The following is a 27,474-nucleotide window of genomic DNA, read 5'->3' as shown; positions in this document are numbered from 1 at the left end:
GCCCTCCCAGCTCCGCACTCAACCCCATTAGGGGCTAAAAATCCTGCCCCAAGTTTTTGAAAATGATATTTATCATTACTGCCACATCAAAAGTACATGTCGTGGAACAAAGAGGACTTGAGTGTACATGTTCCCAGAACATTAAAGGCAGCAGCTCAGATTGATAATGCTGTAAAGAAAGCTAATAGAATTCTAGATTTTATCTCAATATATTCTGAAAATAAAATCCAATAGGTAATGGCGTTTCTATATAAAACCTTAATAAGACCTCAGTTAAAGTACCATCTGCACACTATAGGAAGGATATTGAGGCTATAGAGAGGGTGTAACACAGATTCACTCAGATTCTGTCTGGTATGAGGAAACACAAATACAAAGAAAGACTTGAAAAACTGAGTCCTTTTTCATTGGAACAATGCAGATTGTGGGGCAATATAATAGAAGTGTTTAAAATTAGAAAGGGTGGCACAAGGCAAATAGTAGCACAATACATGTAAGAGTTTTAGAATAAAGTGCAGGAGAAATGTTTTCACAAGGACAGTTGTGAGGCTGTGGAATCCACTTCCAGTGTTAGTTGTTAAAGCAGAAACTATCTCAACATTTAAAATTAGATTATGTCAGTGGATGAAGGAAAGTGGGTGAAGGGATATGGGAAAAGGGTGGGTAAATATGATTTATACTATTTAATCGCATGTCGGGTAAATGTCGACATGGACTGGTTGAGCCACATGGCTGGTTTCCATGATGCCCCTTCTATGTATAACAGTCATTATTAATTTGAAGATAGTTACAAAATTCTTTTGCAGCAAAATAAATGGTAGAAATCCCTGTAGGTTAGTTTATTTAGATGACAAAATCCTACAGAGAAGACCATTCTTAAAGCTAAAATCAATGGAAATCCAAGGCAGAATCTGGACCTGGATAAGAAATTGGATAATAAAAAAAGGTAAAAGAGTACTTGTGATGTAGTGTCAGACTAGGGAAAGGAAGGGGGCGAGTTTAAACTGAACAACTGCAGTCTTGGAACTTTTTGTTTTCTACTTAGATTAAATAATTTGGATATAGAAAACAATTTTAAGCTAAAATAGAACTGCAACAGGAATAGAGGATGCAGTTAAGATTTTGACTAAAGAATTCTGTTGTGTATATATAACTGGGAATACACATGAAATTTAATATTGAAGTGCAAAGTATGGTATATTGGTAAAACAACTGAACAACAAAGGTGATCCATGAGGAGGAGAGAATTAGCATCAATACTTTGAAAGTGGCAGACTCATCAGTTTCAGTGTTGAGATAATATTGTGAAACATTTTAAAAAAGAAAATATAATGCTAGCTACATAGTTAAAACAGTGGTGTGGAAATCTACAAAGGCTAAGCTGAGGCTTTACAACATACTGATTAGACCACACTTCAAGTACATATATTGACAAGGGTACAGAGAAGAGCAACAATCATTTCCCAAATGTAAAGGAGTGAAGCTTTCAGGAAAAATTAGAGAAAATAACTCTGAAGTCATGAGAGAAGATGATCAAAGGAGGGACCTCATTGATATATATTTATATTAAAGAGCATTGGTATAGCGAACTCTGAAAATTACTTTATTAGTCACACCATTCAAGAGGACAGAAATTTCAGGCTGCCTGTGGACTTCAAAAGTAATCATAGGTCTGATTACTCTGCTTCAGCTCTATCCCAGAAATCTGAACTTTTGGACTGTACATTTGCTTTGTACAACTTGGCATTGTGATGGCCTATGAAAGCCTCTTATCCAAAATTTGATGGTGCGTGTGCTACCAGCCTGTGGCAAGTGCCAGTTTGCAATCAAGCCAGCATTCAAGAGAGAGCTAGACAGGTTCATACAAGTGGAAGATAGCTCCAGTTATAGAAGGTAAGTTAGTGAACAGCCGCCATGAGCTTCCAAAACCTATTTGATGACCTGCAATGTTTTTTAAAAAAATATTTATTCTCGGGATGTCCGTGTCATTAGCAATGGCAGCATTTATTGCTCATCTTTACTTTTCCTTGAGAAGGTGTTGAACGTTCTTGAATCGTTGCAGTGGTGAAGGTATTCCCACAGTACAACTGCGGAGGGAATTCCAGGATTTTGAACTAGCAATGATGTCGGCACAGGCCCAGCATAATAATATTAATGAGGCAGAGGGGCTAGAGGCTATACCCACCTCCCACCTCATTTTTCTCCAACTTTGTCTGTGGAGGTCCTAACAATTAGTGGGTTGCTGAAACAAAGGGCTAACCCAAGAAACCTAGTGATGGGGCTTGGGCCAAAACCCTTCAATGACTGGATCTCCTCTGTGGTTACCAAAAGCTGAATGGAAGTAGATTATTATTTAAGACTGGTAAAATAAATGATTGCCTCTCCGTTCCCTAGCGGCAGTCAAAAGACTATTTTTATGGTCTAAGTCAGAAAATCTGAACCTTCTGGAACAGCAGCAGGTGCACTGCACTAGCTCCAAAAGGAAAATCAGCCCCCATCTTTTTTTTTTTACCTTAACTCCCTCCCTCCTCCTTCCCAATCAAATTTGTATCCATGCCACAAAATTCTTCCAATTCCATGCATCTTAATTTTAGATACTGTTTGTCAAATCTTATCAAATTCCTTCTATTCTTCTTCTTCTATCTATCATCCCATTAAGAATCAAAAAGTGCATTAAAAAGTTAGAGACTAAAATAAAATAAAAATTTTAAAAAGTCATCAGCCCCAAAGTATATGCATCTCAGAAAACTGAACATTGGGCAAGAGATAAACAAGATATTAACCATAATTTTCCAAAGAATTTTGAAAACAGAAATTATACCAAAGGACTGGCAGATAGTAAATGTTATATCCCTGTTTACGAAAGAAGAATGGGATAACTGAGAGAGTTAGAACTTAGGCAGCCTTGCTTCAGTTGTGGATGAATTGCAAGTCACATGGAGTGAAATTAGTGAAAACTTAAAACAATATGGGCTAATCATGGACAGTCAGCATGGAGATTATACTCAACTAATTTAATATAATATTTTGAGGAACTCAATTTTTGAGTGTACAAATAAAGGAAATGCATTTGAGTCTATATATATATATGAATTTTCTGAAGGGGTGTGATAAGGTAGTACATAAGAGACTTGTTACAAAGTCAACATGGTTTTACCAAGGGGAAATCCTGTTTGACAAATTTATTAGAATTTTTTGAGGATGTAACTAGTAGTGTAGATAAAAGGGAACCAGTAGATGTACTATACCTGGATTTCCAAAAGGCATTTGATAAGGTGCCACACAAAATATTAAAAGGCAAGATAAGGGCCCATGGAGTTGGGGATAATATATTAGCATGGATAGAGGATTGTTTAACAGACAGGAAGCAAAGAGTGGGCAGAATCAGGGCATTTTCAAGTTGGCAGGCAGTGAATAGTGAAGTGCCGTAAGGATCAGTGCTGGGGCCTCAGCTATTTACAATCTGTATTAATGACTTAGATGAAGAGGCAGAAAGTAGTGTATCTAGGTTTGCTGATGATACAGAGGTAGATGGAAAGGTAAGCTGTGGGGAGGATATAGAGAGGCTGCAACAACATATAGACAGGTTAAGTGAGTGGGCAACAAGATGGCAGAAGGAGTATAATGTAGGGAAGTGTGAAGTTATTCACTTTGGTCACAAGAATAGAAAAGCAGAGTATTTTTTAAAAGGTGTGAAACTTGTCAGTGTTGATGTTCAAAGAGACTTGGGTGTACTTGTACAAGGAATGCAGAAAGTTAGCATGCCGGGATAGCAAGCAATTAGGGAGGCAAATGGTATGTTGGCTTTTTTTGCAACAGGATTGGAGTACAGGAATAAAGAAGTTTTGTTACAATTGTACAGGGTTTTGGTGAGACCACAGGACTTTGTGCAGTTTTGGTCTCCACATTTAAGAAAGGATACTTGCATTGGATGTGCTACAGAGAAGGTTCACTAAATTGGTCCCTGGTATGAGGGGGTTGTTTTGTGATGAAAGGCTGAGTAAACTGGGCCTATATTCTCTGGAGTTTAGAAGAATGAGAGGCGATCTCATTGAAACATACAAGCTTCTGAAGGGGCAGGATAGGGTAGAAACTGAGAGTTTGTTTCCGCTGGTCAGAGAATCTAAAACATGGGGCACAGTCTCAGGATAAGGGGCCAATCATTTAGGACTGAGATGAGCAGAAATTACTACACTCAAAGGGTTGTGAATCTTTGGAATTCTCTACCCCAGAGGGTTGTGGATGCTCCATCATTGAATATATTTAAGGCTGGGATAGACAGATTTTTGGTCTCTCAGTGAATCAAGGGATATGGCAAGCCTGTGGGAAAGTGGAGTTTAAACCTAAGATCAGCCATGTTTGTATTGAATGGCGCAGCATGCTGGATGGGCCATATTGTCTACTCCTGCTCTTGTGTTTTTGTGTTCAAAGATTGAGGTACATGATCTTAAAAGAAAATGGATAAATGCATCTGGAGCCAGAAAGCGAAGAATGATGTGGGTAAAGATATACTCCAGGAATTATGTTGGGATCTCTTCTGTTTTCCATTGTGTAAGACACAGGAACAAGAGGAATGATATTTAATATGTTGATACCAATAAATTGGGGACATGGTTTTCAAAATTTATAAAACGTTATTGGAGTGCAACCCTTAGAGGTGAAATGCCTTTCAGTTCAGGCTTCTCTTCTTATCAAGCTGCAATGTGAATATTTTGATTACCCCATGAAACAAGTATGATCAGTTCACCATGAGTGTGGGGCAGGCTTGATGGGCCAGTTGGTCTTTCCCTGCCTGTCAATTTTGTATATTTGTATGTAGCGTTGAGATAGAAATCAAATTGCGAACCAAGTAGTGCAAAATTTGGCCACTTACACAAGTACTTTACAACCAAATCCTCAATGACTACAGACCAGGTTGTGTGTAACACTGCTGTGATTCAATTCCTAATTATACAATAATAATGCTGTGCTTACTATTGAAATTCATTCTTAAAGCTGGTGACATTATAAAAGTAATAGTTAAAAACTATCTCCTACTAAAGGCAGTATTTGAATGCACTCTGCAAAGTTTGAACTGCTAAGTTAATTCAAGGTTGGATGCCAAAAATGGAAGTAAACATCTGATAACACAACTCCTATACAGAAAATATTTCAAATCCACGAAACCAACAAATTAAAAAAGTGAGACTGCATCTGAGCCAATGGGCAGGAATTCCATTCCGTGGTCAGGACACCGATGTTGCATTCACTTCCTGGTCCCAACACTGCACCGTGTCGCAATGCACATGCATTGCACCTTTAATTGGCAAAAGAATTACCCAATTAACGGACGTGGGAAGGAGGCAGGACACAGGGAGCAGCGGGCCCGATTTAAAGAGTGAACGGCAGCCATTGCTATGGCTGTTGTTCCTCTCAAGGACAGATGGTTAAGCTGAGCAGAGAGCAGTGGGTAGGGAGGGTCCCTGTGCCAGGGCAGCCCCCCATTTTTCTGATGCCTCACTTGAGGTGCTGCTGGAGGTGGTCACAGCATGGAGAAGCATCCTGTTCCTTAGATTCATAGAAAGTTTACAGCATAGAAAGAGGCCACTTGGCCCATCGTGTCTGTGCTGGGCATAGAAAGAGCCACCCAGTCTAATCCCACCTTCCAGCCTTTGGTCCGTAGCCCTGCAGGTTACGGCACTTGAGGTGCAAATCCAGACACCTTTTAAATATGTTGAGGGTTTCTGCCTCTACTACACTTTCAGGCAGTGAGTTCCAGACCTCCATCACCCTCTGGGTGAAAACAGTTTTCCTCATCTCCCCTATAATCTTTCTACTAAACACTTTAAATCTATGCCCCCTAGTTACTGACCTCTCTGCTAAGGTAAATAGTCCCTTCACATCCACTCTATTCAGGCCCCTCTACAATTTTGTACATTTCAATCAGATCTCTCCTCAGCCTCCTCTTTTCCAAGGACAAAAACCCTAGCCTATCCCCCCAATCTTTCCTCATAGCTGCATTTTTCCAGTCATGGCAACATCCTCGTAAATCTCCTCTGTACTCTCTCTAGTGCAATTACATCCCTTCTGTAACGAGGTGACCAGAACTGCACACAGTTATCCAGTTGTGGCCTAACTAATGTTTTATATAGTTCCAACCTAACTTTCCTACTCTTATATTCTATACCTCGGCTAATAAAGGAAAGGATTCCATATGCCTTCTTAACCAACTTATCAACCTGTCCTGCTACCTTCAGGGATCTGGGGACATTCACTCCAAGGTCCCTCACTTCCTCTGCACCTCTCACTATTCTCCCATTAATCGTGTATTCCTTTACTTCGTTTGACCTTCCCAAATGCATCACCTCACACTTCTCCAGGTTGAATTCCACTTGACCAGTCCATCGCTATCTTTCTGCAGCCTACAGCTATCCTCCTCGCTATCTACCATATGGCCTATCTTTGTGTCATCTGCAAACTTCTTGATTATGCCCCCTACGTTTACGTCCAAGTCATTAATATATACCAAAAAAAGCAGGGGACCCAGTACTGAGCCCTGCAGAACACCACTGGAAACAGCCCTCCAGTCTTAAAAGTCCCCCGTCAACGGTTACCCTTTGTTTCCTGCCACTGAGCCAATTTTGTATCCACCTTGCCACGTTTCCCTTGATCCCATGGGCTTTTATTTTTTAAACCAGTCTGCCATGTGAGACCGTGTCAAAAACCTTGCTAAAATCCATGTAGACCACATCAACTGCACTACCCTCATCAATCTTCCTTGTTACCTCTTCAAAAAATTCGATCAAGTTGGTCAGGCAAGATCTTCCCTTAACAAATCCATGCTGACGATCCTTGATTAACCTGTGCCTTTCTCAGTGACAGTTTATCCTGTCTCTCAGAATTGATTCCAATAATTTGCCCACTACTGAGGTTAGACGGACTGGCCTGTAATTATTCGGTCTATCCCTCGCTCCCTTTTTAAACAGAGGTACAATGCTAGCAGTCCTCCAATCCTCCGGCACCACACCTGTATCCAGTGAGGACTGGAAAATGATGGTCAGACCTTCTGCTATTTCCTTTCTTGCTTCTTTTAACAGCCTGGGGTACATTTCATCCGGTCCTGGTGATTTATCAACTTTCAAGGATGCTAATCTCATTAATACTTCCTCTTTCCCTATGTTTATCACGTGCAATACTTCACACCCCTCTTCCTTAACTACAATATCTGCATTGTCCCTCTCTTTTGTGAAGACAGACGCAAAGAATTCATTAAGAACAATACCAACATCTTCCGCCCCTACACAGAGGCTACCTTTTTAGTCTTTTATGGGCCCTACTCATTCCTTAGTTATCCTCTTACTCTTAATGTATTGATAAAACATCTTTGGGTTCACCTTGATTTTGCTTGCCAATATTCTTTCATGCCCTCTCTTAGTTTTCCTAATTTCTTTTTTGATTTCACCCCTCCACTTTCTATACTCCTCTCGGCTTTCAGTAGTATTAAGTTCTGGGTGTCAGACATAAACTTTCCTTTTCTGCCTTATCTTACCCATAAGCTCCTTACATCCCTGGGGCTTTAGATTTGGCTGTCCAACCCTTTTTGTTTGTGGGAACATGTTTACTCTGAATCCCTTGAATCTCCCCTTTGAATGCCTCCTATTGCTTAGACACTGATTTAACTTCAAGTAGCTGTTTCCAGTCCACTTTCGCTGAATCACTCCTCAGCTTAATAAAATTGGCCTTGCCCCAATTGAGAACTCTAACTCCTGTTCTATCCTTGTCCTTTTCCATAATTATGATCACTACCAGCAAAATGCTCTTCCACTGCCACTCCTCCTACCTGCCCATCGTCATTTCCTAAAACTAAGTTTAAAACTGCACTCTCTCTTGTTGGACTTGCTACATACTGGCCAAAAAGTTCTCCTGAATGCACCTCAAGAATTCTGCTCCCTCAATTCTTTTCACACTAAAACTATCCCAGTTAATATTGGGGTAGCTAAAATCTCCAACTATTACTGCCCTATTGTTTTTGCACTTCTCAGGGATTTGCCTGCATATCTGCACTTCTATCTCCCTATCTCTCTCTGACTGTTTGGGAGTCTATAGTACACTCCCAACATTGTGATTGCCCCTTTTTTGTTCCTTAGCTCAATCCAAATGGCCTCATTTGATGAACCTTCCAACGTATCATCCCTCCTCACAGCTGTAATTGTTTCTTTGACCAAAATTGCCACTCCCCCTTCTTTCTTATCCCTCTCCCTATCGTGTCTGAAAACTCTAACAAGGAATGTTGAGCTACTGTTCCTGTCCTTCCTTAAGCCATGTTTCTGTAATAGCTATGATCATCATACTGCCACATGTCTATCTGTACCCTCAGTTCATCTGCTCTATTTGCTATACTCCTTGCATTGAAGTAGATACCCTTGACCACTGCCAAACTCTGTTTTTAGATTTTCTAACGTTTGTTTCCTCTGCCTTCCAGACTCATCCAGTAATTTTCTATCTTCCATTTTCATTTCTGATTTTGTCTACCCTCAGGTCCCCATCTCCCAGTGAAACAAGATAAACCCTCCCCATCAGCACCACCAAAACGTCCCGCAAGGAACTCTGTTCAGGTGTAACCCATCTGGCCTTACAAGTCCCATCTCCCCCAGAGTCGGTCCCAATGTCCCAGGAATCTAAAGTCCTCCCTCCTGCACCATCTTTCCAGCCACGCATTAATTTGTCTTATCCTTCTTATCCTGTACTCACATGCGCGTGGCACTGGGAGTAATCTGGAGATTACTACTTTTGAGGTCCTGCTTGCTAATTTCTTACCTAGCTCAGTAAACTCTTTCTGCAGGATCACATCCATCTTCCTACCTATGTCGTTGGTACCAATGTGTGGACCACGACTGCTGGCTGTTCACCCTCTCCACTCAGGATGCTCTGTAACCGCCCAGTGACATCCTTAACACTGGCACCAGGGAGGCAACACACCATCCTGGATTCATGTCTGCAGACACAGAAACGCTTGTCTGTTCCCCTGTATATTGAATCTTCTATCGCGACCGCTCTTCCGGTTTTCCTTGTGCCCCCCTGTGCAGCTGAGCCACCCATGGTGCCATGTCCTTGGCTCTGGCTGCACTCCCCAGTATTCAGAATTGAATATCTGTTGGAGAGTGAGATGCAGTCAGGGGTCTCCTGCACTAACTGCCTGTTTATTCTCTACTGTCTGGCGGTCACCCAGTCTCTCTCTCCCAGCATACTCTTAAGCACCGGGGTGACCACACCTAAAAGCTATCCACAAAGCTCTCATCCTCATGGATGCACTGCAGTGTCACCAGCTGCTGCTCCAGTTCCGAAACCCGGATCTCAAGCTGCTGCAACTGACAACACTTCCTGCACATATGATTATCCAGGATATGAGAAGCATCCTGGAGTTGCTACATAGCACAGGATGTGGACTCAAGAGGTTGAAGCAGCTCTTTCCTTGCCAATGCTCAATTATAGATGTTACCAGCACACTCACTCTGATTGGTAAATGATGCTTGTGAGGTTTTCATCTTGACAGGAAATGAGGCTTGAGGAGTTTTAACCTCTCTCTGCAGCATTGCTCTCCTGTCGATGTTATAGGGATGCTATAGGAAATGTATGCCAAGGGTCATAGGGTCAGATCACTGGACCACTTTAAGGAATCAGAGGGTTGGTGTTAGGGATTGCAGGGCCAAGGGGGTCATAGGGTTGCAGGGTCACTGTACGGGGCCACAGGATCACTAAAAGAACAAAAAAAAGAAAAAATGAGGAGAAGGCAGGGGAATGGAACTGAGGGAGTTGCTCTTTCAGAGAGCCGGTGCGGACACGATGGGCCGAATGGCCTCCTTCTGCGCTGTAACGATTCTGTGATTCTGTGACAATAGAAAGCCTGCAAAGCTGACCAAAAACGCATGGCTGGAAGTGGCTCATGAGGCCAGCAGCAGAGAAGTGGCGAGTAGGAACGGGGTCCACTGCAGCAAATGTTTCAATGACCTTCTTGGGTCTGGAAAGGTGGGTCCAAAGATAGACCCAGATGGCATGCTGCCTGGTCAACAGCTACCAGAATGCATAAGAGCTGGCGCATAGAGTTCTCCTGATCATGACAGAGATGTGTGCTCAGCATCATTGATGACCCATAAACATAGTTCATTATCTGAGACCTGTTGGACAATGGGCTATGGGGAAGTCTGCAACATCCTACGCGAATGAAAAGCTTCAATTGGTGAGAGAGAGAGGCATTGTCCTAACAGTATAATTTTGCACCTCGCAATCCAAATGAGAGAACAATGCCAGGAAGAGTGAGAGGACATGCTTGGACGGTGAGGTCCGCGAGCTCGCATCACTGAGCAAAACTGAGCAAATTATTGGAGCTGCAGGCTGACAAGTCCCCGGGTCCTGATGGACTTCATCCTAGAGTCCTAAAAGAAGTGGCTCGTGAGTTAGTTGATGTGTTGGTTTTAATTTTCCAAAATTCCCTAGATTCAGGGAAGGTTTCATTAGATTGGAAAATAGCGAATGTAACTCCTTTATTTAAAAAGGAGGGAGAAAGCAGGAAACTACAGGCCAGTTAGCTTAACATCTGTCTTAGGGAAAATGTTAGAAGATATTATCAACGATGTTACAGCAGGGCACTAAGAAAAATTCAAGGTAATCAGGCAAAGTTATCATGGTTTTGTGAAAGGGAATTATGTTTAACCAGTTTATTGGAGTTCTTTGAAGAAGTAACATGTCCTGTGGATAAAGGTGAACCAGTGGATGTACGGTACTTAGATTTCCAGATGGCATTTGACAAGATACCACATCAAAGGTTATTGCAGAAAATAAAAGCTCATGGTATAGAGGATAACATATTGGCATGGATAGAAGATTGGCTAGCTAACAGGAAAAAGAGAGTAGGCATAAATGGGTCATTTTCTGGTTGGCAAGATGTAACGAATGGTGTGCCGCAGGGATCAGTGCTGGGGCGTCAACTTTTTACAATTTATATAAATTACTTGGGTGAAGGAACTGAAGGTATGGTTGCTAAATTTGCTGATGACACAAAGATAGGTAGGAAAGTAGGTTGCGAAAAGGAAATATGGAGGCTACAAAGGGATATAGATAGGTTAAGTGAGTATGCAAAGATCTGGCAAATGGAGTATAATGTGGGAAAATGTGAAGTTGTTCATTTTAGTAGGAAGGATAAAAAAAGAACCATACTATCTAAATGATGAAAGATTGCAGAGCTCTGAGATGCAGAAGGATCTGGGTGTCCTAGTGCATGAATTGCAAAAGGTTAGTATGCAGGTTCAGCAAGTAATTTGGAAAGCTAATAGAATGTTATCGTTTATTTTGAGGGGAATTGAATACAAAAGTAGGGAGGTTATGCTTTAGTTATACAGGGCTTTGGTGAGACCATATTTGGAGTACTGTGTACAGTATTGGTCTCCTTATTTAAGGAGGGATGTAAATGTGTTGGAAGCCGTTCAGAGAAGGTTTATGAGACGAATACCTGGAATGGGTGTGTTGTCTTATGTGGAAAGGTTGGACAGGCTAGGCTTGTATCCACTGGAGTTTCGGAGAGTAAGAGGCAACTTGATTGAAATATAGAAGATCCTAAGGGGTCTTGATAATGTGGATGTGGAAAGGATGTTTCCCCTTGTGGGAGAATCTAGAGGTCACGATTTAAAAATAAGTGGTCACCCATTTAAGACAGAGATGAAGAGAAATTTTTTCTCTGAGGCTCGTGAGTCTTTGGAACTCTCTTCCTCAAAAGGCAGTGGAAGCAGAGTCTTTAAATATTTGTAAAGCAGATGTAGATAGATTCTTGATAAGCAAGCAGTTGAGAGGTTATCGGGTGTAGGCAGGAGTGTTGAGTCGAGGTTACAATCAGATCAGCCATGATCTTATTGAATGGCGGAGCAGGCTGGTGGGGCTGAGTGGCCGACTCCTGCTCCTAATTTGTATGTTCTTATGATGCATTTCGAGGAGCTGGTTCTTGATCTTGTCAGAGTGGCAAATCACCCTGACATTGGAGACGGAGAAAGGGAAGTCTAACAAAGACAGGGTGAAAATATCTCAACATCCTCAGGTTCAGGGGATGGATGGCAACCTCCCCATGCAATGAGCTGTCAATGCCTAAGTTGTTATCTCATTGTTTCGTGCAGCTGAAGCATCTGATCATTGTACCGATTTCTCATAATAACCTTCTGTTACGTCTTCCACAGGGCCAACTGCAGAGGAGGAGGAGCCAGGACACCGCCAACCTGTTTTGGAGGAGTCAGAGGGGGCTAGACACCTTGGAGCCTGCACCCACATATTTCTTGCGCACCCTCCATTAGTGCAAATACTTGAACCTCAGTTGGCCCTCATGCGCTATTAGAGACAGCGGCACAGGGCGAAGCACACATCACTTCAGAGCAGGAGGATACGGGGAAGGCAGAGTCGGCTGTGGCCAGTCCCCCTCGGAGGATGGAGGACAGGCACTGCCCTGCTCAGCAGGGTGGAGATACAGTACCTAGGTAGTCATGAAACAGGTGGCTCAACCTGGAGAGCCAGCATGAGATGTGTGCACACATGTCAGAGTTACCTGAGGCACTGCAGTCTCATGGGGTGAGAATGGAGGAGTCCATTTATCTCATGTGTTCCACAATGTCTCAGTGCTTTGAGCGCATGAGCTCCTCCATTAAGAGAATGGCCAACCTCATGCAGAGCCATATGCAGCATCACCTAGAGTGGATGCAGGAACAGCACACTGACATGTACAGAATGCATGCTGCAATCTGTAGCATTTATTGGTCAGTGACACAAATGGTGCAACAAACATTCAACATTCTGGCAATAGTACTGAAGACCTGTGCTCCAGAACTTGCCATGCCCCCAGCCAAGCTGTTCCAGTACAGTTACAACACTGGCATCTACCTGACAATGTGGAAAATTGCCCAAGTATGTCCTGTGTACAAAGAGCAGGACAAATCCAACCTGGCCAATTACTGCCCTATCAGTCTACTCTCAATCACCAGTAAAGTGATGGAAGGTGTCGTCGACAGTGCTATCAAGCGGCACTTGCTTTGCAATAACCTGCTTAGCGACGCTCAGCTTGGGTTCTGCCAGGGCCACTCAGTTCCTGATCTCATTACAGCCTTGGTTCAAACATAGACAAACAAGCTGAACTCGAGGTAAGGTGACAGTGACTGTCCTTGACATCAAGGCAGCATTTGACCGAGTATGGCATTAAGGAGCCCTGGCAAAACTGGAGTCAATGGGAATTGGGGGAAACCTCTCCACTGGTTGGAGTCATACCTAGCGCAAAAGAGGATGGTCGTGGTTGTTGGAGGTCAATCATCTCAGCTCCAGGACATCACTGCAGGGGTTCCTCAGGGTTGTGCCCTAGGCCCAACCATCTTCAACCGCTTAATCAGTGACTTCCTTCAATCACAAGATCAGAAGTGGGGATGTTCGCTGAAGATTGCACAATGTTCAGCACCATTCACAACTCCTCAGGTACTGAAGCAGTCAGTGTAGAAATGCAGCAAGACCTGGATAATATCCAGGCTTGGGCTAATAAGTGGCAAGTTACATTCGCACCACAGAAGTGCCAGGCAATGACTATCTCCAACAAGAGAGAATCTAACCATCTCCCCTTCACATTCAATGGCATTACGATCGCTGAATCCCCCACTATCAACATCCTGGGAGTACCACTGACCAGAAACTGAACTGGAGTAGACATATAAATTACATGGCTACAAGAGCAGGTCAGAGGCTAGGAATTCTACGGCAACTAACTCACCTTCTGACTCCCCAAAGCCTGTCCACAATCTGCAAGGCACAAGTCAGGAGTGTGATGGAATACTCTCCAATTGCCTGGATGGGTGCAGCTCCAATAATATTCAAGAAGCTCGGCCTTATCCAGGACAAAGCAGCCTGCTTGATTGGCACCCCATCCACAAACATTCACTCCCTCCACCACCATTGCACAGTGGCAGCAGTGTGTACCATCTACAAAATGCACTGCAGCAACATACCAAGGCTCCTTAGACTGCACCTTCCAAACCCGCGACCTCTACCAATGAGAAGGACAAGGGCAGCAGATACATGGCAACACCACCAGCTGCAAATTCCCCTCCAAGGCACACACCATCCTGACTTGGAACTATATCACCATTCCTTCACTGTCGCTGGGTCAAAATCCTAGAACTCCCTTCCTAACAGCACTGTGGGTGTACCTACCACACACGGACTGCAGCGGTTCAAGAAGGCCGCTCACCACCACCTTCTCAAAAGGCAATTAGGGATGGGCAATAAATGCTGTCCTAGCCAGCGACGTCCATGTCCCACAAACGAATAAAAAAAAAAGCATGGAATAGATGCCAGCTCCACACCAGCTTGTGTTTCCCTCTCACAATCAAGAATGCCCAGAGAGGGCTGAGCTGGCAACAGATGATGAGGGGGCCACCCCTCACAGGGCCCTGTCATCATCATCCACCTCCATGGCCCCTCCGATAGACGAAGCATGGGTAGAGTTACACCCTATGACAGAGGCCGCTCCTGAAATGATGCCGGTGCAGCAGCCATTGAAGGTGCTCTCCCAGCACCTCCACAACGAGGCCGACTGCCAGGGGCATCTGAGTCCCAGACAGGCACTAGCGAGCAGTCTGCCTCCACCTCATCCTCAGCCACAGGGGCAACAGTTCGAATGAGTGGCCATGAACACCAGCCACTGCATCTGTGATGTCACATTGTGGGTCACTTCGCTGTTTCTCTTATAAATAATATAAAACTGTAATTCAATAAAGCACTGGGCATGTTGTTGCACGAAGGCAGACTTGTGTGTTTTTATCTCATCATGGCAAAAGACAGGGGAATGGAAAATAAGGGTTAGCAAAGGAGTGCATTGGGGAAGAGTGTGTCAAGTGGAGACTCTGGAGTCTTGCAGTGTTTGTACTATTGGAAGGTTGCTGACCTTTGTTCTTAACGGATGCTGGCGGTCACTCAGATGAAGGAGAATCTCCGCTCCTGTCCTGCAGATTGAGTATCGCTCAGGTGAAACCTGTGTGGATTGGAGTGGCCTTAGCAATCCTGCCATCCAGTAAGGTGCTCTACCTCCTGAGCCTACTAAGGCGACATCCCTGCAAAGCATGGTGACCATTCTCTTCTCCTTCAGCCTCCTTGTCCCCGGCTTCCTCCTTCTCTTTCTCATCCTCTTCCTCCTCCGAGGAGCTGTTCCAGTGCTTCTCCCTCTTCCAGGTCCTCACCCCCTGGAGGGTCATGTTCTGAAGTGCGCAACAGACCACCACAATACATGACACCCTTGAGGGAGTGTACTGGATGATGTCACTGACCGGTCAAGGCACCGGAACCTCATCTTCAGGAGGCTGATGGCCTGCTCAGTGATGACCCTGGTGCTCAGGTGACATTGGGTTGTAGTGCGTCTTAGCCTCCACGGCAGGGTTACGCACTGGAGTCATCACCCATTTCCTCACGGGTTAAACCTTCTCCACTAAGAGCCATCCACGGATTTCCAATTGCTCCATGAAGAGCTGAGGCACCTGTGATTGCCGAAGGATGAAGGTGTCATGGCAGCTTCCAGGATACTGTGCACATACCTGCATAAAGTGCTTGCTGTGGTCGCATATCAGCTGAACATTCAAGGAGTGGAATCCCTTCTTGTTGAGGAATCTCCCTGGCTGGTCAGTCAGTGCCTTGATGGCTACATGGATGCAATCAATGATCCTCTGTACCTGAGGGAATCTGGTGACAAAGGCAAATCCCAGTGCCCTTTGAGCTTGAGTGCCGCCATCCACCTTAAATTTAATGTGATCCCCTGCCCTCTTGAACAGAGCACCTCTTACTCCATGATGCAATGCTGTGCTGCCGCCTATGAGATGCCACGAATGTCTGCTGCCACTGCTTGGAAGGACCTGGTTGCAAAAAGGCGCAAGACCACTGTGACTTTTACAGCCACTGGAAGTTCATGGCGACAATTCCTGCGAACCCTTGGATGACCCTCAGTGAGGGCACACAAGTCAGTAACCATCTGTCTGGACATGCACAGCCTTCTGCGGTACTGATGCTCCAACATGTCCAGGTAGCTTCTCCTTTAGTGGTAGACCTTTTGCTGAGGGTATCATTTTTGTGGCCTTCCTGCCCCTCATTCCTGAACGTTGTGCCCCTGTTGCCTCGGGATCTGCCTCTGCTCCTGCAGATACTGCTCCTCTTCGGTAGTCAATCCTATCTTGGAGTAGCTTAATCTCATTTCCTGTTATGTCTTTCCTTCCTTTCTACTGGAATATGCAATCATCCTGAATGCCCCTCTCATCAACCTGTGAGGCCCGTAAGCAGAAACCTCATCTCTTTAATGGAGCCTTTTGCTGGAGTCTTACCATTCTAACTGACTCCCCACTTTGTTTGCACTTCCTCCTCCCAGTCATGGGTGAGATCCTGATGAATCTCATGCTTCCAAAAGAAAATTCAAAACTGGCCCTTAACAAGCTGACAATAAGCTCTTTAAGAGGTTTATCTGGCCATTTATCGAACTTAGGTGGGTTGCCTCCTCTGGGTCTTGGCAGAGCCTTTTAAACTTGAACGTGCTGGTTTCATGTCGGGAAACCAGCATGCGAACCCGAGGTGGGGTGAGGGGGAGGGGGTTTAAGCAACTGCTTGCTCCCGTTCCTGCCCTCTCATTTAAATAAAAATGCCACCCAATACATTTTAATACAATTTTCAGTTCTGGACCATGTACTGATCATCTGTGACATTCTGCAACTATCTGGACTTATGACCAGTGAGAATGCTCTGATAGAATATGTTTGATATCCAATATACACTGCACACCTAAGACTGTACACAGCACTGCAATGATTACATTTATGATTATTTAATTCAGAACTCCAACTTTTCCTCAGATCTGCACCTGGTGTAATAAAAGCATTTCAAGCAAATTAGTAAATCTGAATATACTGACTATAATCCATTTTCATGTTCCATTTCACTGATAAGTTTATAGAAAAATTTAGCTTACGTTCTGCCTTTAAGTGCTTTAGCCCGCTTTTCTTCATCAAGATCTCCAGGTGACATTGAAGAATTCAGTGACTCAGGACTAAGGGGATCTTTCAAATTACTTCGAAAAGAGCAGCCTGGTTCCAGAGTCTAGAAAATAATTGTTGACTTATGAAACATTCTTTTTCTTAATAAAAGCAAGCAAAAATGATATACATGAAAACTGTATATGTTGCAAATTATTCCACTGATGCTTTCATATAACTATTTCCACAAAAGTGTTTACTCCCACAAATTTCTGGGAGGTTGCTGGTGTATAATTACAAGGCAGGGACCGCAGCATATATCAAAGAATAATTAATAGAACCCATTTATCATTGTAAAATCATCACTAACATAGTCTTCTGCCATAATTACCATTTACAATTAATTCAAATACAGCTTTTTTAACAAGTGTGTTCAAAGAAAGAAAATAGATGGCAAAATAATGCTCACTTGCAAATGGGAAGCATAATTACCAAGTAACTACAATATAAGCATAATATATTCCCTCTCCTTTATGATGTAAGAATTAAAACAAGAACAGTCTAGTAATGCTTTAACAGGCTTAAATTTTGCAAACCATAATCAAAAATGGAAAGTCTTTTTGAACGTCAGCAATGCAATGAATTCAGGAGTATTTTTACAATGCTTTAGATTTTTCTATATCAACTTTTAATAGATCAAAAATTACAAAAGACATCACTTGCGCAGTTATATGTTAAAGTTATACTGTTAAAGTCAAAAAGGCCTTTAAGACCTCATGGGGTTTGGAATTACCTCCATGGCCTGAATCCTACAGTGAGTTTTGAAAGTCCACAAATTAAGTTATGACACATTCCTTAATGACAGTGTTCATTTTCTTTCAAATTTATAGTCTATAGATTTGGTAATAAATTTGCCCTGACAGTCGCAGCAGTTGCTTGTGCTACTGGTAACATGTCCTGAGAGTCCAGATTTCAATGGGGAAAGGAAATTCTCAAGCTGAAAATTTTCCACTGTAAACTGAGGAATTTTTTGCCACTGTTAAATAAGTGCCTGGGTTTAGAGATCAAGTACATCATTAAGGGTAACATGATTGCGCCAGAGGCCTGACTTTAACAGAGCACAGTCATGTTGGACACAGTTGTACTCAATTTGATCTACAGTGCCATTTCTGCCACAGCAGAGAGGAGCATAGGTATTGCAATTTGTAAATAGAGAACATAGCACAAGTTACATCAATGAAATGTGTTAGAAATAGCAACAACTAAGTACTAAAGAAGTCCAAAGTACGGAAAGTCCTCATCAGAGAACTCCTCTTTGCTGACGATGCTGCTTTAACATCTCACACTGAAGAATGCCTGCAGAGTCTCATCGACAGGTTTGCGTCTGCCTGCAATGAATTTGGCCTAACCATCAGCCTCAAGAAAACGAACATCATGGGGCAGGATGTCAGAAATGCTCCATCCATCAATATTGGCGACCACGCTCTGGAAGTGGTTCAAGAGTTCACCTACCTAGGCTCAACTATCACCAGTAACCTGTCTCTAGATGCAGAAATCAACAAGCGCATGGGTAAGGCTTCCACTGCTATGTTCAGACTGGCCAAGAGAGTGTGGGAAAATGGCGCACTGACACGGAACACAAAAGTCCGAGTGTATCAGGCCTGTGTCCTCAGTACCTTGCTCTACGGCAGCGAGGCCTGGACAACGTATGCCAGCCAAGAGCGACGTCTCAATTCATTCCATCTTCACTGCCTTCGGAGAATACTTGGCATCAGGTGGCAGGACTATATCTCCAACACAGAAGTCCTTGAAGCGGCCAACATCCCCAGCTTATACACACTACTGAGTCAGCGGCGCTTGAGATGGCTTGGCCATGTGAGCCGCATGGAAGATGGCAGGATCCCCAAAGACACATTGTACAGCGAGCTCGCCACTGGTATCAGACCCACCGGCCGTCCATGTCTCCGTTATAAAGACGTCTGCAAACGCGACATGAAATCGTGTGACATTGATCACAAGTCGTGGGAGTCAGTTGCCAGCATTCGCCAGAGCTGGCGGGCAGCCATAAAGACAGGGCTAAATTGTGGCGAGTCGAAGAGACTTAGTAGTTGGCAGGAAAAAAGACAGAGGCGCAAGGGGAGAGCCAACTGTGCAACAGCCCCAACAAACAAATTTCTCTGCAGCACCTGTGGAAGAGCCTGTCACTCCAGAATTGGCCTTTATAGCCACTCCAGGCGCTGCTTCACAAACCACTGACCACCTCCAGGCGCGTATCCATTGTCTCTCGAGATAAGGAGGCCCAAAAAGAAAAGAAGTACTAAAGAGGTCTTCTCCCCATCCTAGAGTTTGTAAGTATACAAAAGAATTTTTTCGTTGGACTCCCAGACTTGCAGATGCTGAAATTAATCATGAGTTAAAATGTTCATACTTTTTCAAATAATGTTGAGGCACTCAAACTGTAGTTCACTGTTCAAGGACTTGAAAATTTAATTTCTGCCTTGAAATGTATAAATATAATGGTTATTCTTATATTTCTGTTACTTATTGACATTAAGTAACTAATTGATACAAAGGGATTGGGTTTAAGCAATGACTTCTAGGCAATAAAGTCAGAAAGATTACAGAAAAAGAGAACCTCCAACCCCATCATAGATTTACTCATTTCCATCAAGACTGAGTAACATTAGAACTAATCAATCAGATATTACTGACACATCATCTGCCTCGATCAAGGTACATTTATTTGTGGTTTGACATTATGCCCTTTTTAGATTTCATATCACACATATAGGTTGAAGGAAGTGCAGCTGTGGTAGTGAAGAAACTTAAATCACAGCTACACATTCCAAAATCTTCCCATTTATCATTACAGTGCTGTTACAAGGCTTATGGAATGTCAATACACTGCAGGACAAACTGCACTAAACCGTATACTCTTTAATGCTATTCCAAAACATGTTTTGTGCGATATTCTTCAGTCGTCATCTCAAAATGCTCTTGTCACCAGTAGTTCAGCCTATTATTCTGTAGCTCAAAATAGTGTCCACAGGCAGAAGGCAAGATTCAAAGAATGAGAACCGCACTTGTCCTGCTCCATGGTTTCATTTCAAGTGGGTAGTACAGAAACTTTATCCACCCTGCTGTCCAAGTAACAACACTATCTGTAATGCAGTGAGCATCATAACATTCAGCTGTTCCCATGTTAAAGTTGAATAATCACATTATTGTTCCATTACATGCCAAGTAAATGACAACTTCAGTCAGCAGAATTGTAATCTAAAGGAACTGAACTTAAAACAGTGACGACCAACTAGACAAAACAAAATCCAGCCCCTTTGCAGAAGTCCTGCCATTCATGTGCAATCTATTGTCCAACATCAATTCATGGTAATCACATTGTAAAGACACATTGAAGAAAAAAAGTTGCACTTATTTATTGTCCTTCCAGACCTCAGGATGTCCCAAAGCATTTCACAGCCAATAACATACTTTTCTGAAGTGTAATCGCTGTTGTAGGGAAACACATCAGCTTATTTGAACAGAGAATGGTTCAGCAAGCAATGAGATAAATGAGCAGATAACATGTGTTACTGATATTGGCTGAAGGACAAATGTCACCCAGGAATTAAGGAGATCTCCTTGCTCTTCTTCAAATAGTACAATGGGATAATTTACGACCATCTGAGAGGGCATCAGTTCAAGGCGTCATCTAAAAGATGGAACATCAACAATACTGCACTGAAATGTCCACCTGGATCATGTGCTCATGCCTCTAGAATGGGGTTTGAACCTGCAATTTTCTAACTTTAAGACAAAAGTGCTATTACTGAGTGAAGGCTACCGTATTCTCTGTAGTAAACTATATCCCTGGAACTAGAACAAATTTTTGTGGCTAAGGACAAGTAAACGAAAGATGCATGATAATTCCATTTTTTTTTAGAAGCTCTAAACTTACCAGTTTACTTTTAACCAGCTTTTCGATTGCACTGACAAGGTCCGCAGCACTGGGAATTTCAGAAGCGCTCTGACGGGCAGTATGCAAAGAGGACTGCAGGATTAGAAAGGAAGGGAGCATTACCAAGAGTGAGAGCAACAAAGGGAAAGGGAAAATAAAAAGCCATTAGTAATGCCACCAGGAGGAAAAAGGACAGAGGAAGTTGGGCACACAATTAAGATAAAAATTAGCATTAGGGGGATAGCAACGCAATGTTAGAAGCCTCAACGTTTTCCTCATGAAAGTCGACTAAAGCAATCAACAGGTGCACAAGGTCTATACACTTGCTGCCTGGGTATAAAACTGGTGTGCAGATCAACCACCTGTTTTAGAAACCTCCCAATTTTCATTTGCATTGTTTTCAACAATAATGAAAATGATTGGTTTGTATGATGGGCAGTCGATCAGCAGTTTGATACCCTGGGACGCAAGCTGAAAATCTACCTCAGTACTCCAGGCACAATTTGTAAGAAGCCAGCACAACATCTTTGTTGTTTTTGAGGCTTGTTACTAGTAGTGCTCATCTTTTGAAACTAATTAGAAACTTGGACATTTAACCTCCATATCTGAGCAGAAAAATACTATCTACTGGATGATTTAGTGTTTTTTGAATTGCTAACTCAAGGTGAGGGGAACTTTCTACTTAGGGTTTTTTGTTTTATGATTTGCAATTTTTCTACTCTTTACCTTTCAGGGCAATGAGTGGATTGAAGAAAGTGGTAACCTACGCAACTCCCGTGACTGTGTGGTAACCTACGCAACTCCCGTGACTGTGTGGTAACCTACGCAACTCCCGTGACTGTGTGGTAACCTACGCAACTCCCGTGACTGTGTGGTAACCTACGCAACTCCCGTGACTGTATTGGTAACCTACGCAACTCCTGTGACTGTATTGGTAACCTACACAACTCCTGTGACTGTATTGGTAACCTACACAACTCCTGTGACTGTATTGGTAACCTACACAACTCCTGTGACTGTGTGATAGTTTAGGCAACTCCTGTGACAGTGTGGTAACCAACCTGACTCCTGTGATGGTGTGGTAACCTTCCCATTTCCTGTGACTGAGTTGCTCAAAAGTAAAATTCAAGATAGCAGTCTGGTATCTGGAGTGGTTCACTAAAATTCATACTAGTACAGTGCCAGCTTCTCCAAGCTTACCAAAGCTCCACAATGACACCACAAACTATTTCTGACCACTGAGAACCAAGACGATGATAAAATTCCTAAGAACAACTGGTACAGCACTGAGTTTCAAATAGTGCTAAGTGGATGTGGACCTATGTAGAATTGTTCAGCACACACATTCTGAAAAACAGACTAATTAGTGCATCCAAAAGTCTTCAAACATACAAAGTTGAAACTATGTAAAAAGAGGCAAGGAGATATTGTTCATAATTTGATAGAAGGTTTTGTTTGCTGAGCAGAACATATTTATATGACGATAAGTGTTGACAATGGGAAGTCATGTCATTTGATGCATATTTCGAAATAGAAAATGAGACTGAATCCATTAGGATGCTATATTTAAAAATGGACGAATATTCAAGGGAGACTGAGTGGTTATATCACTCCACGTGAGACAAGAAATTAGGTGTAGAGCTCATGTACCACATCACAGTCCAAGGCTGTCTCCAGAAAGCTTGAGGAGGGATTTACAAACCACGAATAAACAGAGGTATACATATGTAGATTTGATATATGCAAGCAGTTTAAAGCCAAACAGCAAAAGGAATCACTTATCAGCGACCAAGTACCAGAAAATGCTGGAAGAGAACAGGATTTGAATTGTTTGAAGTGAATGGAAGAAACTCTCTCATGTGTTATATTACTTAAATTTAATTAAATTAAACAGACAATGGATGATTTTTGTGTACTGGTATAAATTTATTCTAAAAGCTTAAGAACTGGTGCAAATCTTGTCAGATTAATTGCATACAGTGCTCCGTGTCAACTCACATGCATAATTATTCACAGCTCTAAGTGCAGATTTAGAATGGGTGCAAACAGCACACTGAGGGCTGGATTTTCCTGGTCCCATGAAAACGGGCTTGGAGGCTGCAAAAAAGCAGGCAGCCAGGTTGGGACAGCTCCCCGATGCATTCCTGCCAAAGGCGGACTTTCCTGGGGCCACTGGGATCCAGGTTCGTGCCCACTCCATGTTCAACCAAATAGTTCAATTAAGGCCACACTGCGGGGCGACTCCGAGTCAGTGCCAGTATTTCATCGACGTTGAAGTGCCCTCCCCCCACCTTCCACTCTGTTTGCTGAGGTCACTGGCTCAATCAAGGCAACCTCTCAGTGGCAGGCTGAGAGCCATCGGAGTTGGAGGCTCCATGCTCCAATGGCAGGGCTGCGGGGATGCAAGACCAGTTTTGGCAGTCTTCAATGCAGCCCTTCCATGTTGGCCAATGAGGGTACCTCCATGTTGAGGCACCCTCGTGGTCCTGGTAGGACTGCCAGGGCACCAGAGCTGACGGCCCTCTGATTGGGCCTGCAACATCGGGAGCCCACCCACTGTCCTTAATAGGATGGCGATTGTGGAGGCAACCAATCAGGTGGCTTAATTAGGAGATTGTGCCGCCAGTTTCGCTGCCAGGAAGTGCAGGCTCACGACCCCCATTTGGTCCCAATGTCGGGGTCCCAAAGCCCATGGGAAATTCCAGCACTGTGAGTTGGAGCATAAACTTGCATGCAGATTAAACTTAACGAAAAGCTGACAATTAAAGAGAAATGGCAAAAGTTTTACATACTTTGCAAAATCTGAAAAAGCATCTCAACTAATTCGGAGTGGACAAAGAGGCAGCAAACAACAATGAAATGAAAAGCTCAAGTTTCAGGTCTGAGTCTGCAGGCAAGTGATGGTGAAACCCAACACCTGAACTCCTGTTCGATGACTGCTAAAGTGTAGATGGTTCTGCATGAGATGGTTTTGAGAAGGGTGGCCTTATTTGCCATTCCATGGCACCCCACCATCCCCCCAGAAGTCAGCATTGCAGCATGCCTGGAAAGAGCTTGAGGGTAAAGCTGACTGGTACTGTCAGTGTCAATAGTATGCTGCATTGTAGCTGGAGGCGTCTTTGCAGCAGATGGTGCAATTTTTCCCATGGTCAGTGCCAGGGTTTGCAGATATTGTGGGTGGCATCCTGATAGATACAGTCTAACAGGGTACCTAGGCTGTTGCTCATGATCCTGTGCCTTCTCTCACACTGTGCCAGTGAAAACCTGACATGTGGGTGGAATTTTATGTTCTCTCCCGCAGTGGGTTCGTAGGCAGGGAGGGCATAAAGTCAGATGGGATGGTGGCGAGGGGAAGACCCCGCCACAATCCCGCCTCTGCCAAAATTTAGTCCGGGACAGGAAGGCCTATGAACAGTGTTAGGACCGACCACTCCAGTCAAAGCGCCCATCAAAATATACGATTCTGATTGCGGTGGCACAAACACATCGTTAATTCAATACCGTCTCTCCACAGATTGCCTAACATATCATTTTAAATTTTCCAAATTAAAGAAAGACCCAGCCAAATTGTACCATCTACTGACCCCCGAATGATACTAACCAAACCAGGTATCTTTAAATCAACAAATTAACTATTTAATTAGAAAAACTAAATTCTTAAACACTACTAAGATATAACCAACATTTAAAATAGAAAAATTAGAGTCCTTGCAAATTTATGCTCCTGCCAGAGGTGGAAAAATGTCCAAGGTTGCTTGAAGTCCTCACAGCTGTCCGATGGGGAGAAAAAGATTCTTCAAGAGTAGAGCAGTCAGTAGTCTAATTCCATCAGTAAGTGATGCTTTCCTTCTCCACTGATGAATTTCAACAATTAACAACTCGCAACCACTTTTAAAAGAATCAATCTGGCTTTTGAATTTTTGAGGGATAAAAGATTGTCACAGCCTAACTTCCCTTCCTTCAGTTTAAATTATCAGAGATCTCTGTTTTGGCTTGGCTTTTTTTTTTTAGAATTTTGAGAGATAATAATAAATAAACAGACTAAATTCTCTTCGTTCAGTTGAAATGGTCTGAGAGCTTTTCTTTCAGGTGCTAATACACAGCTATCTGTGTCTCTGTTAGAACAGGCTGTTTGCACTATAAGCCAATTCAAAATTAAACTGTAGCAAATGTATCACCCGATGCTCAGTCTGAGTGGCTGTATCCAAGATAAGGAGAATGCACCCTTTGAATCGCAGTCTCCAAATGGCTATGACCAAGGCAACGAGAATGCACTCTTTGACTCAGTCTTTAGAGCTTGCTGCCTTACGGAAGTACGACTTTTTTCCAGCCTTAAAGGCACACCGCATATTTCCCAGAGAAAAAATAAGACAGAATCATGACAACAGCCTTCCCACCCTGCCGTCAATTGAAGCACTTTACTGGGTATTTAACCCCGAATTAAGGACCCTTCCCATTGCAGCCGCAATTAGCCGTGCCGCAGGCGGCCCTGTCCCCACCTCCCCGCTAGACCCCTCCCGCCCTGACCTACCTTAAGTCTGTGTCTCATTGCTGCAGCTACAGCAGCCACCACCACCTCCGCGGTGGCACTGCAGCTGCCGGCCTATGACTGCTCTGCAAGGCCGGGACTTCCGGTAACGGTGTCCTAAATCCTATGGAAGGCCCGCCGCTGTCCACTTAAATGCTTGATTGGCACTAAATTCAGCAGGCCTTCTGGAAAAGAGGCGTCGCGGGGATCTCAGCGTCAGTTTCCCCCGACGTTGAGACCCCAACCACCAGCATAAAATTCCCACCACAGTGCTTCTGACATTATAGTTAGTCACAGAATCACAGAATAATACAGTGCAGAAGAGGCCCTTCGGCCCATCAAGTCTGCACCGATGCATTAAAGACACCTGACCTGTCTACCTAATCCCATTTGCCAGCACTTGGCTCATAGCCTTGAATGTTATGACATGCCAAGTGCTCATCCAGGTACTTTTTAAAGGATGTGAGGCAACCTGCATCTACCACCCTCCCAGGCAGGGCATTCCAGACTGTCACCACCCTCTGGGTAAAAAAGTTCATCCTCAAATCCCCCTTAAACCTCCTGCCCCTCACCTTAAACTTGTGACCCCTCGTAACTGACCCTTCAACTAAGGGGAACAGCTGCTCCCTATCCACCTTGTCCATGCCCCTCATAATCTTGTACACCTCGATCAGGTCGCCCCTCAGTCTTCTCTGCTCCAGTGAAAACAACCCAAGCCTATCCAACCTCTCTTCATAGCTTAAATGTTCCATCCCAGGCAACATCCTGGCGAATCGCCTTTGCACCCCGTCCAATGCAATCACATCCTTCCTATAATACAGCGACCAGAATTGCACACAGTACTCCAGCTGTGGCCTTACCAAAGTTCTGGATAAATCCAACATGACCTCCCTGCTTTTGTAATCTATGCCTCGATTGATAAAGGCAAGTGTCCCATATGCCTTTTTCACCACCCTATTAACCTGCCCTTCTGCCTTCAGAGATCTACGGACAAACATGCCAAGGTCCCTTTGTTCCTCGGAACTTCCCAGTGTCAGGCCATTCATTGAATACTTCCGTGTCACATTACTCCTTCCAAAGTGTATCACCTCACACTTTTCAGCGTTAAATTCCATCTGCCACTTTTCTGCCCATTTGACCATCCCGTCTATATCTTCCTGTAACCTAAGACACTCCACTTCACTGTTAACCACTCAGCCAATCTTTGCGTCTTCCGTGAACTTACTGATCCTACCCTCCACATAGTCATCTATGTCGTTTATATTAATGACAAACAATAGGGGACCTAGCAGAGATCCCTGTGGTACGCCACTGGACACTGGCTTCCAGTCACTAAAACAGCCATCTGTCATCACTCTCTGTCTCCTATAGCTAAGCCAATTTTGAATCCACCTTATCAAGTTACCCTGTATCCCATGTGCATTTGCTTTCTTGATAAGTCTCCCATGTGGCACCTTGTCAAAGGCTTTGCTGAAATCCATGTAAACTACATCAACTGCACGACCCTCATCTACACACCTGGTCACATGCTCAAAAAATTCAATCAAATTTGTTAGGCATGACCTCCCTCTGACAAAACCATGCTGACTATTCCTAATCAAATTTTGCCTCTCCAAGGAGAGATAGATTCTCTCCTTCAGAATTTTCTCCAATAGGTTCCCTACCACTGACATGAGACTCACTGGTCTGTAGTTCCCTGGCTTATCTGTACAATCCTGTAAATAGTGGGACCACATTCGCTGATCTCCAGTCCTCTGGCACCTCCCCTATGATCAGAGAGGAGTTAAAAATTAGAGTCAGAGCCCCTGCAATCTCCACCCTCGCTGCCAACAGCATCCTGGGACAAAAATCGTCCTGACCTGGAGATTTGTCCACTTTTAAGCCTTCCAAAACCTCCAATACCTTGTCACTCCCTATGACAATTTGCTCAAGAACCTCTGTCTCTCTCTCTCTAAGTTCCATATCTACATCCTCATTCTCTTGGGTGAAGA

General features: G+C 43.6%; 1 protein-coding gene across 9 annotated transcripts in view; it reads right to left on the bottom strand.

Moving 5' to 3' along the window:
• The window catches only part of kalrna (kalirin RhoGEF kinase a), a 980,827-nt gene that overhangs the window by 132,485 nt on the left and 820,868 nt on the right, over positions 1–27,474 (bottom strand). For 7 of the 9 annotated variants that reach the window (XM_068035333.1, XM_068035338.1, XM_068035339.1 and 4 more), the window contains exons 37-38: positions 20,956–21,048; positions 16,997–17,124 (exon numbers count right to left, since the gene is read on the bottom strand). In XM_068035333.1, coding sequence (XP_067891434.1) covers positions 16,997–17,124; positions 20,956–21,048 — 221 coding nt within the window. The remainder of the gene's footprint in view (positions 1–16,996; positions 17,125–20,955; positions 21,049–27,474) is intronic. The other 2 variants (XM_068035337.1, XM_068035340.1) reach the window with 1 other exon arrangement.

Source organism: Heterodontus francisci, chromosome 7 (genome assembly GCF_036365525.1).
Source record: "Heterodontus francisci isolate sHetFra1 chromosome 7, sHetFra1.hap1, whole genome shotgun sequence".
NCBI classification, from domain to species: Eukaryota; Metazoa; Chordata; class Chondrichthyes; order Heterodontiformes; family Heterodontidae; genus Heterodontus; species Heterodontus francisci.
Note: the sequence above shows the minus strand (reverse complement) of the source record. Positions and strands in the feature narration are given on the sequence as shown.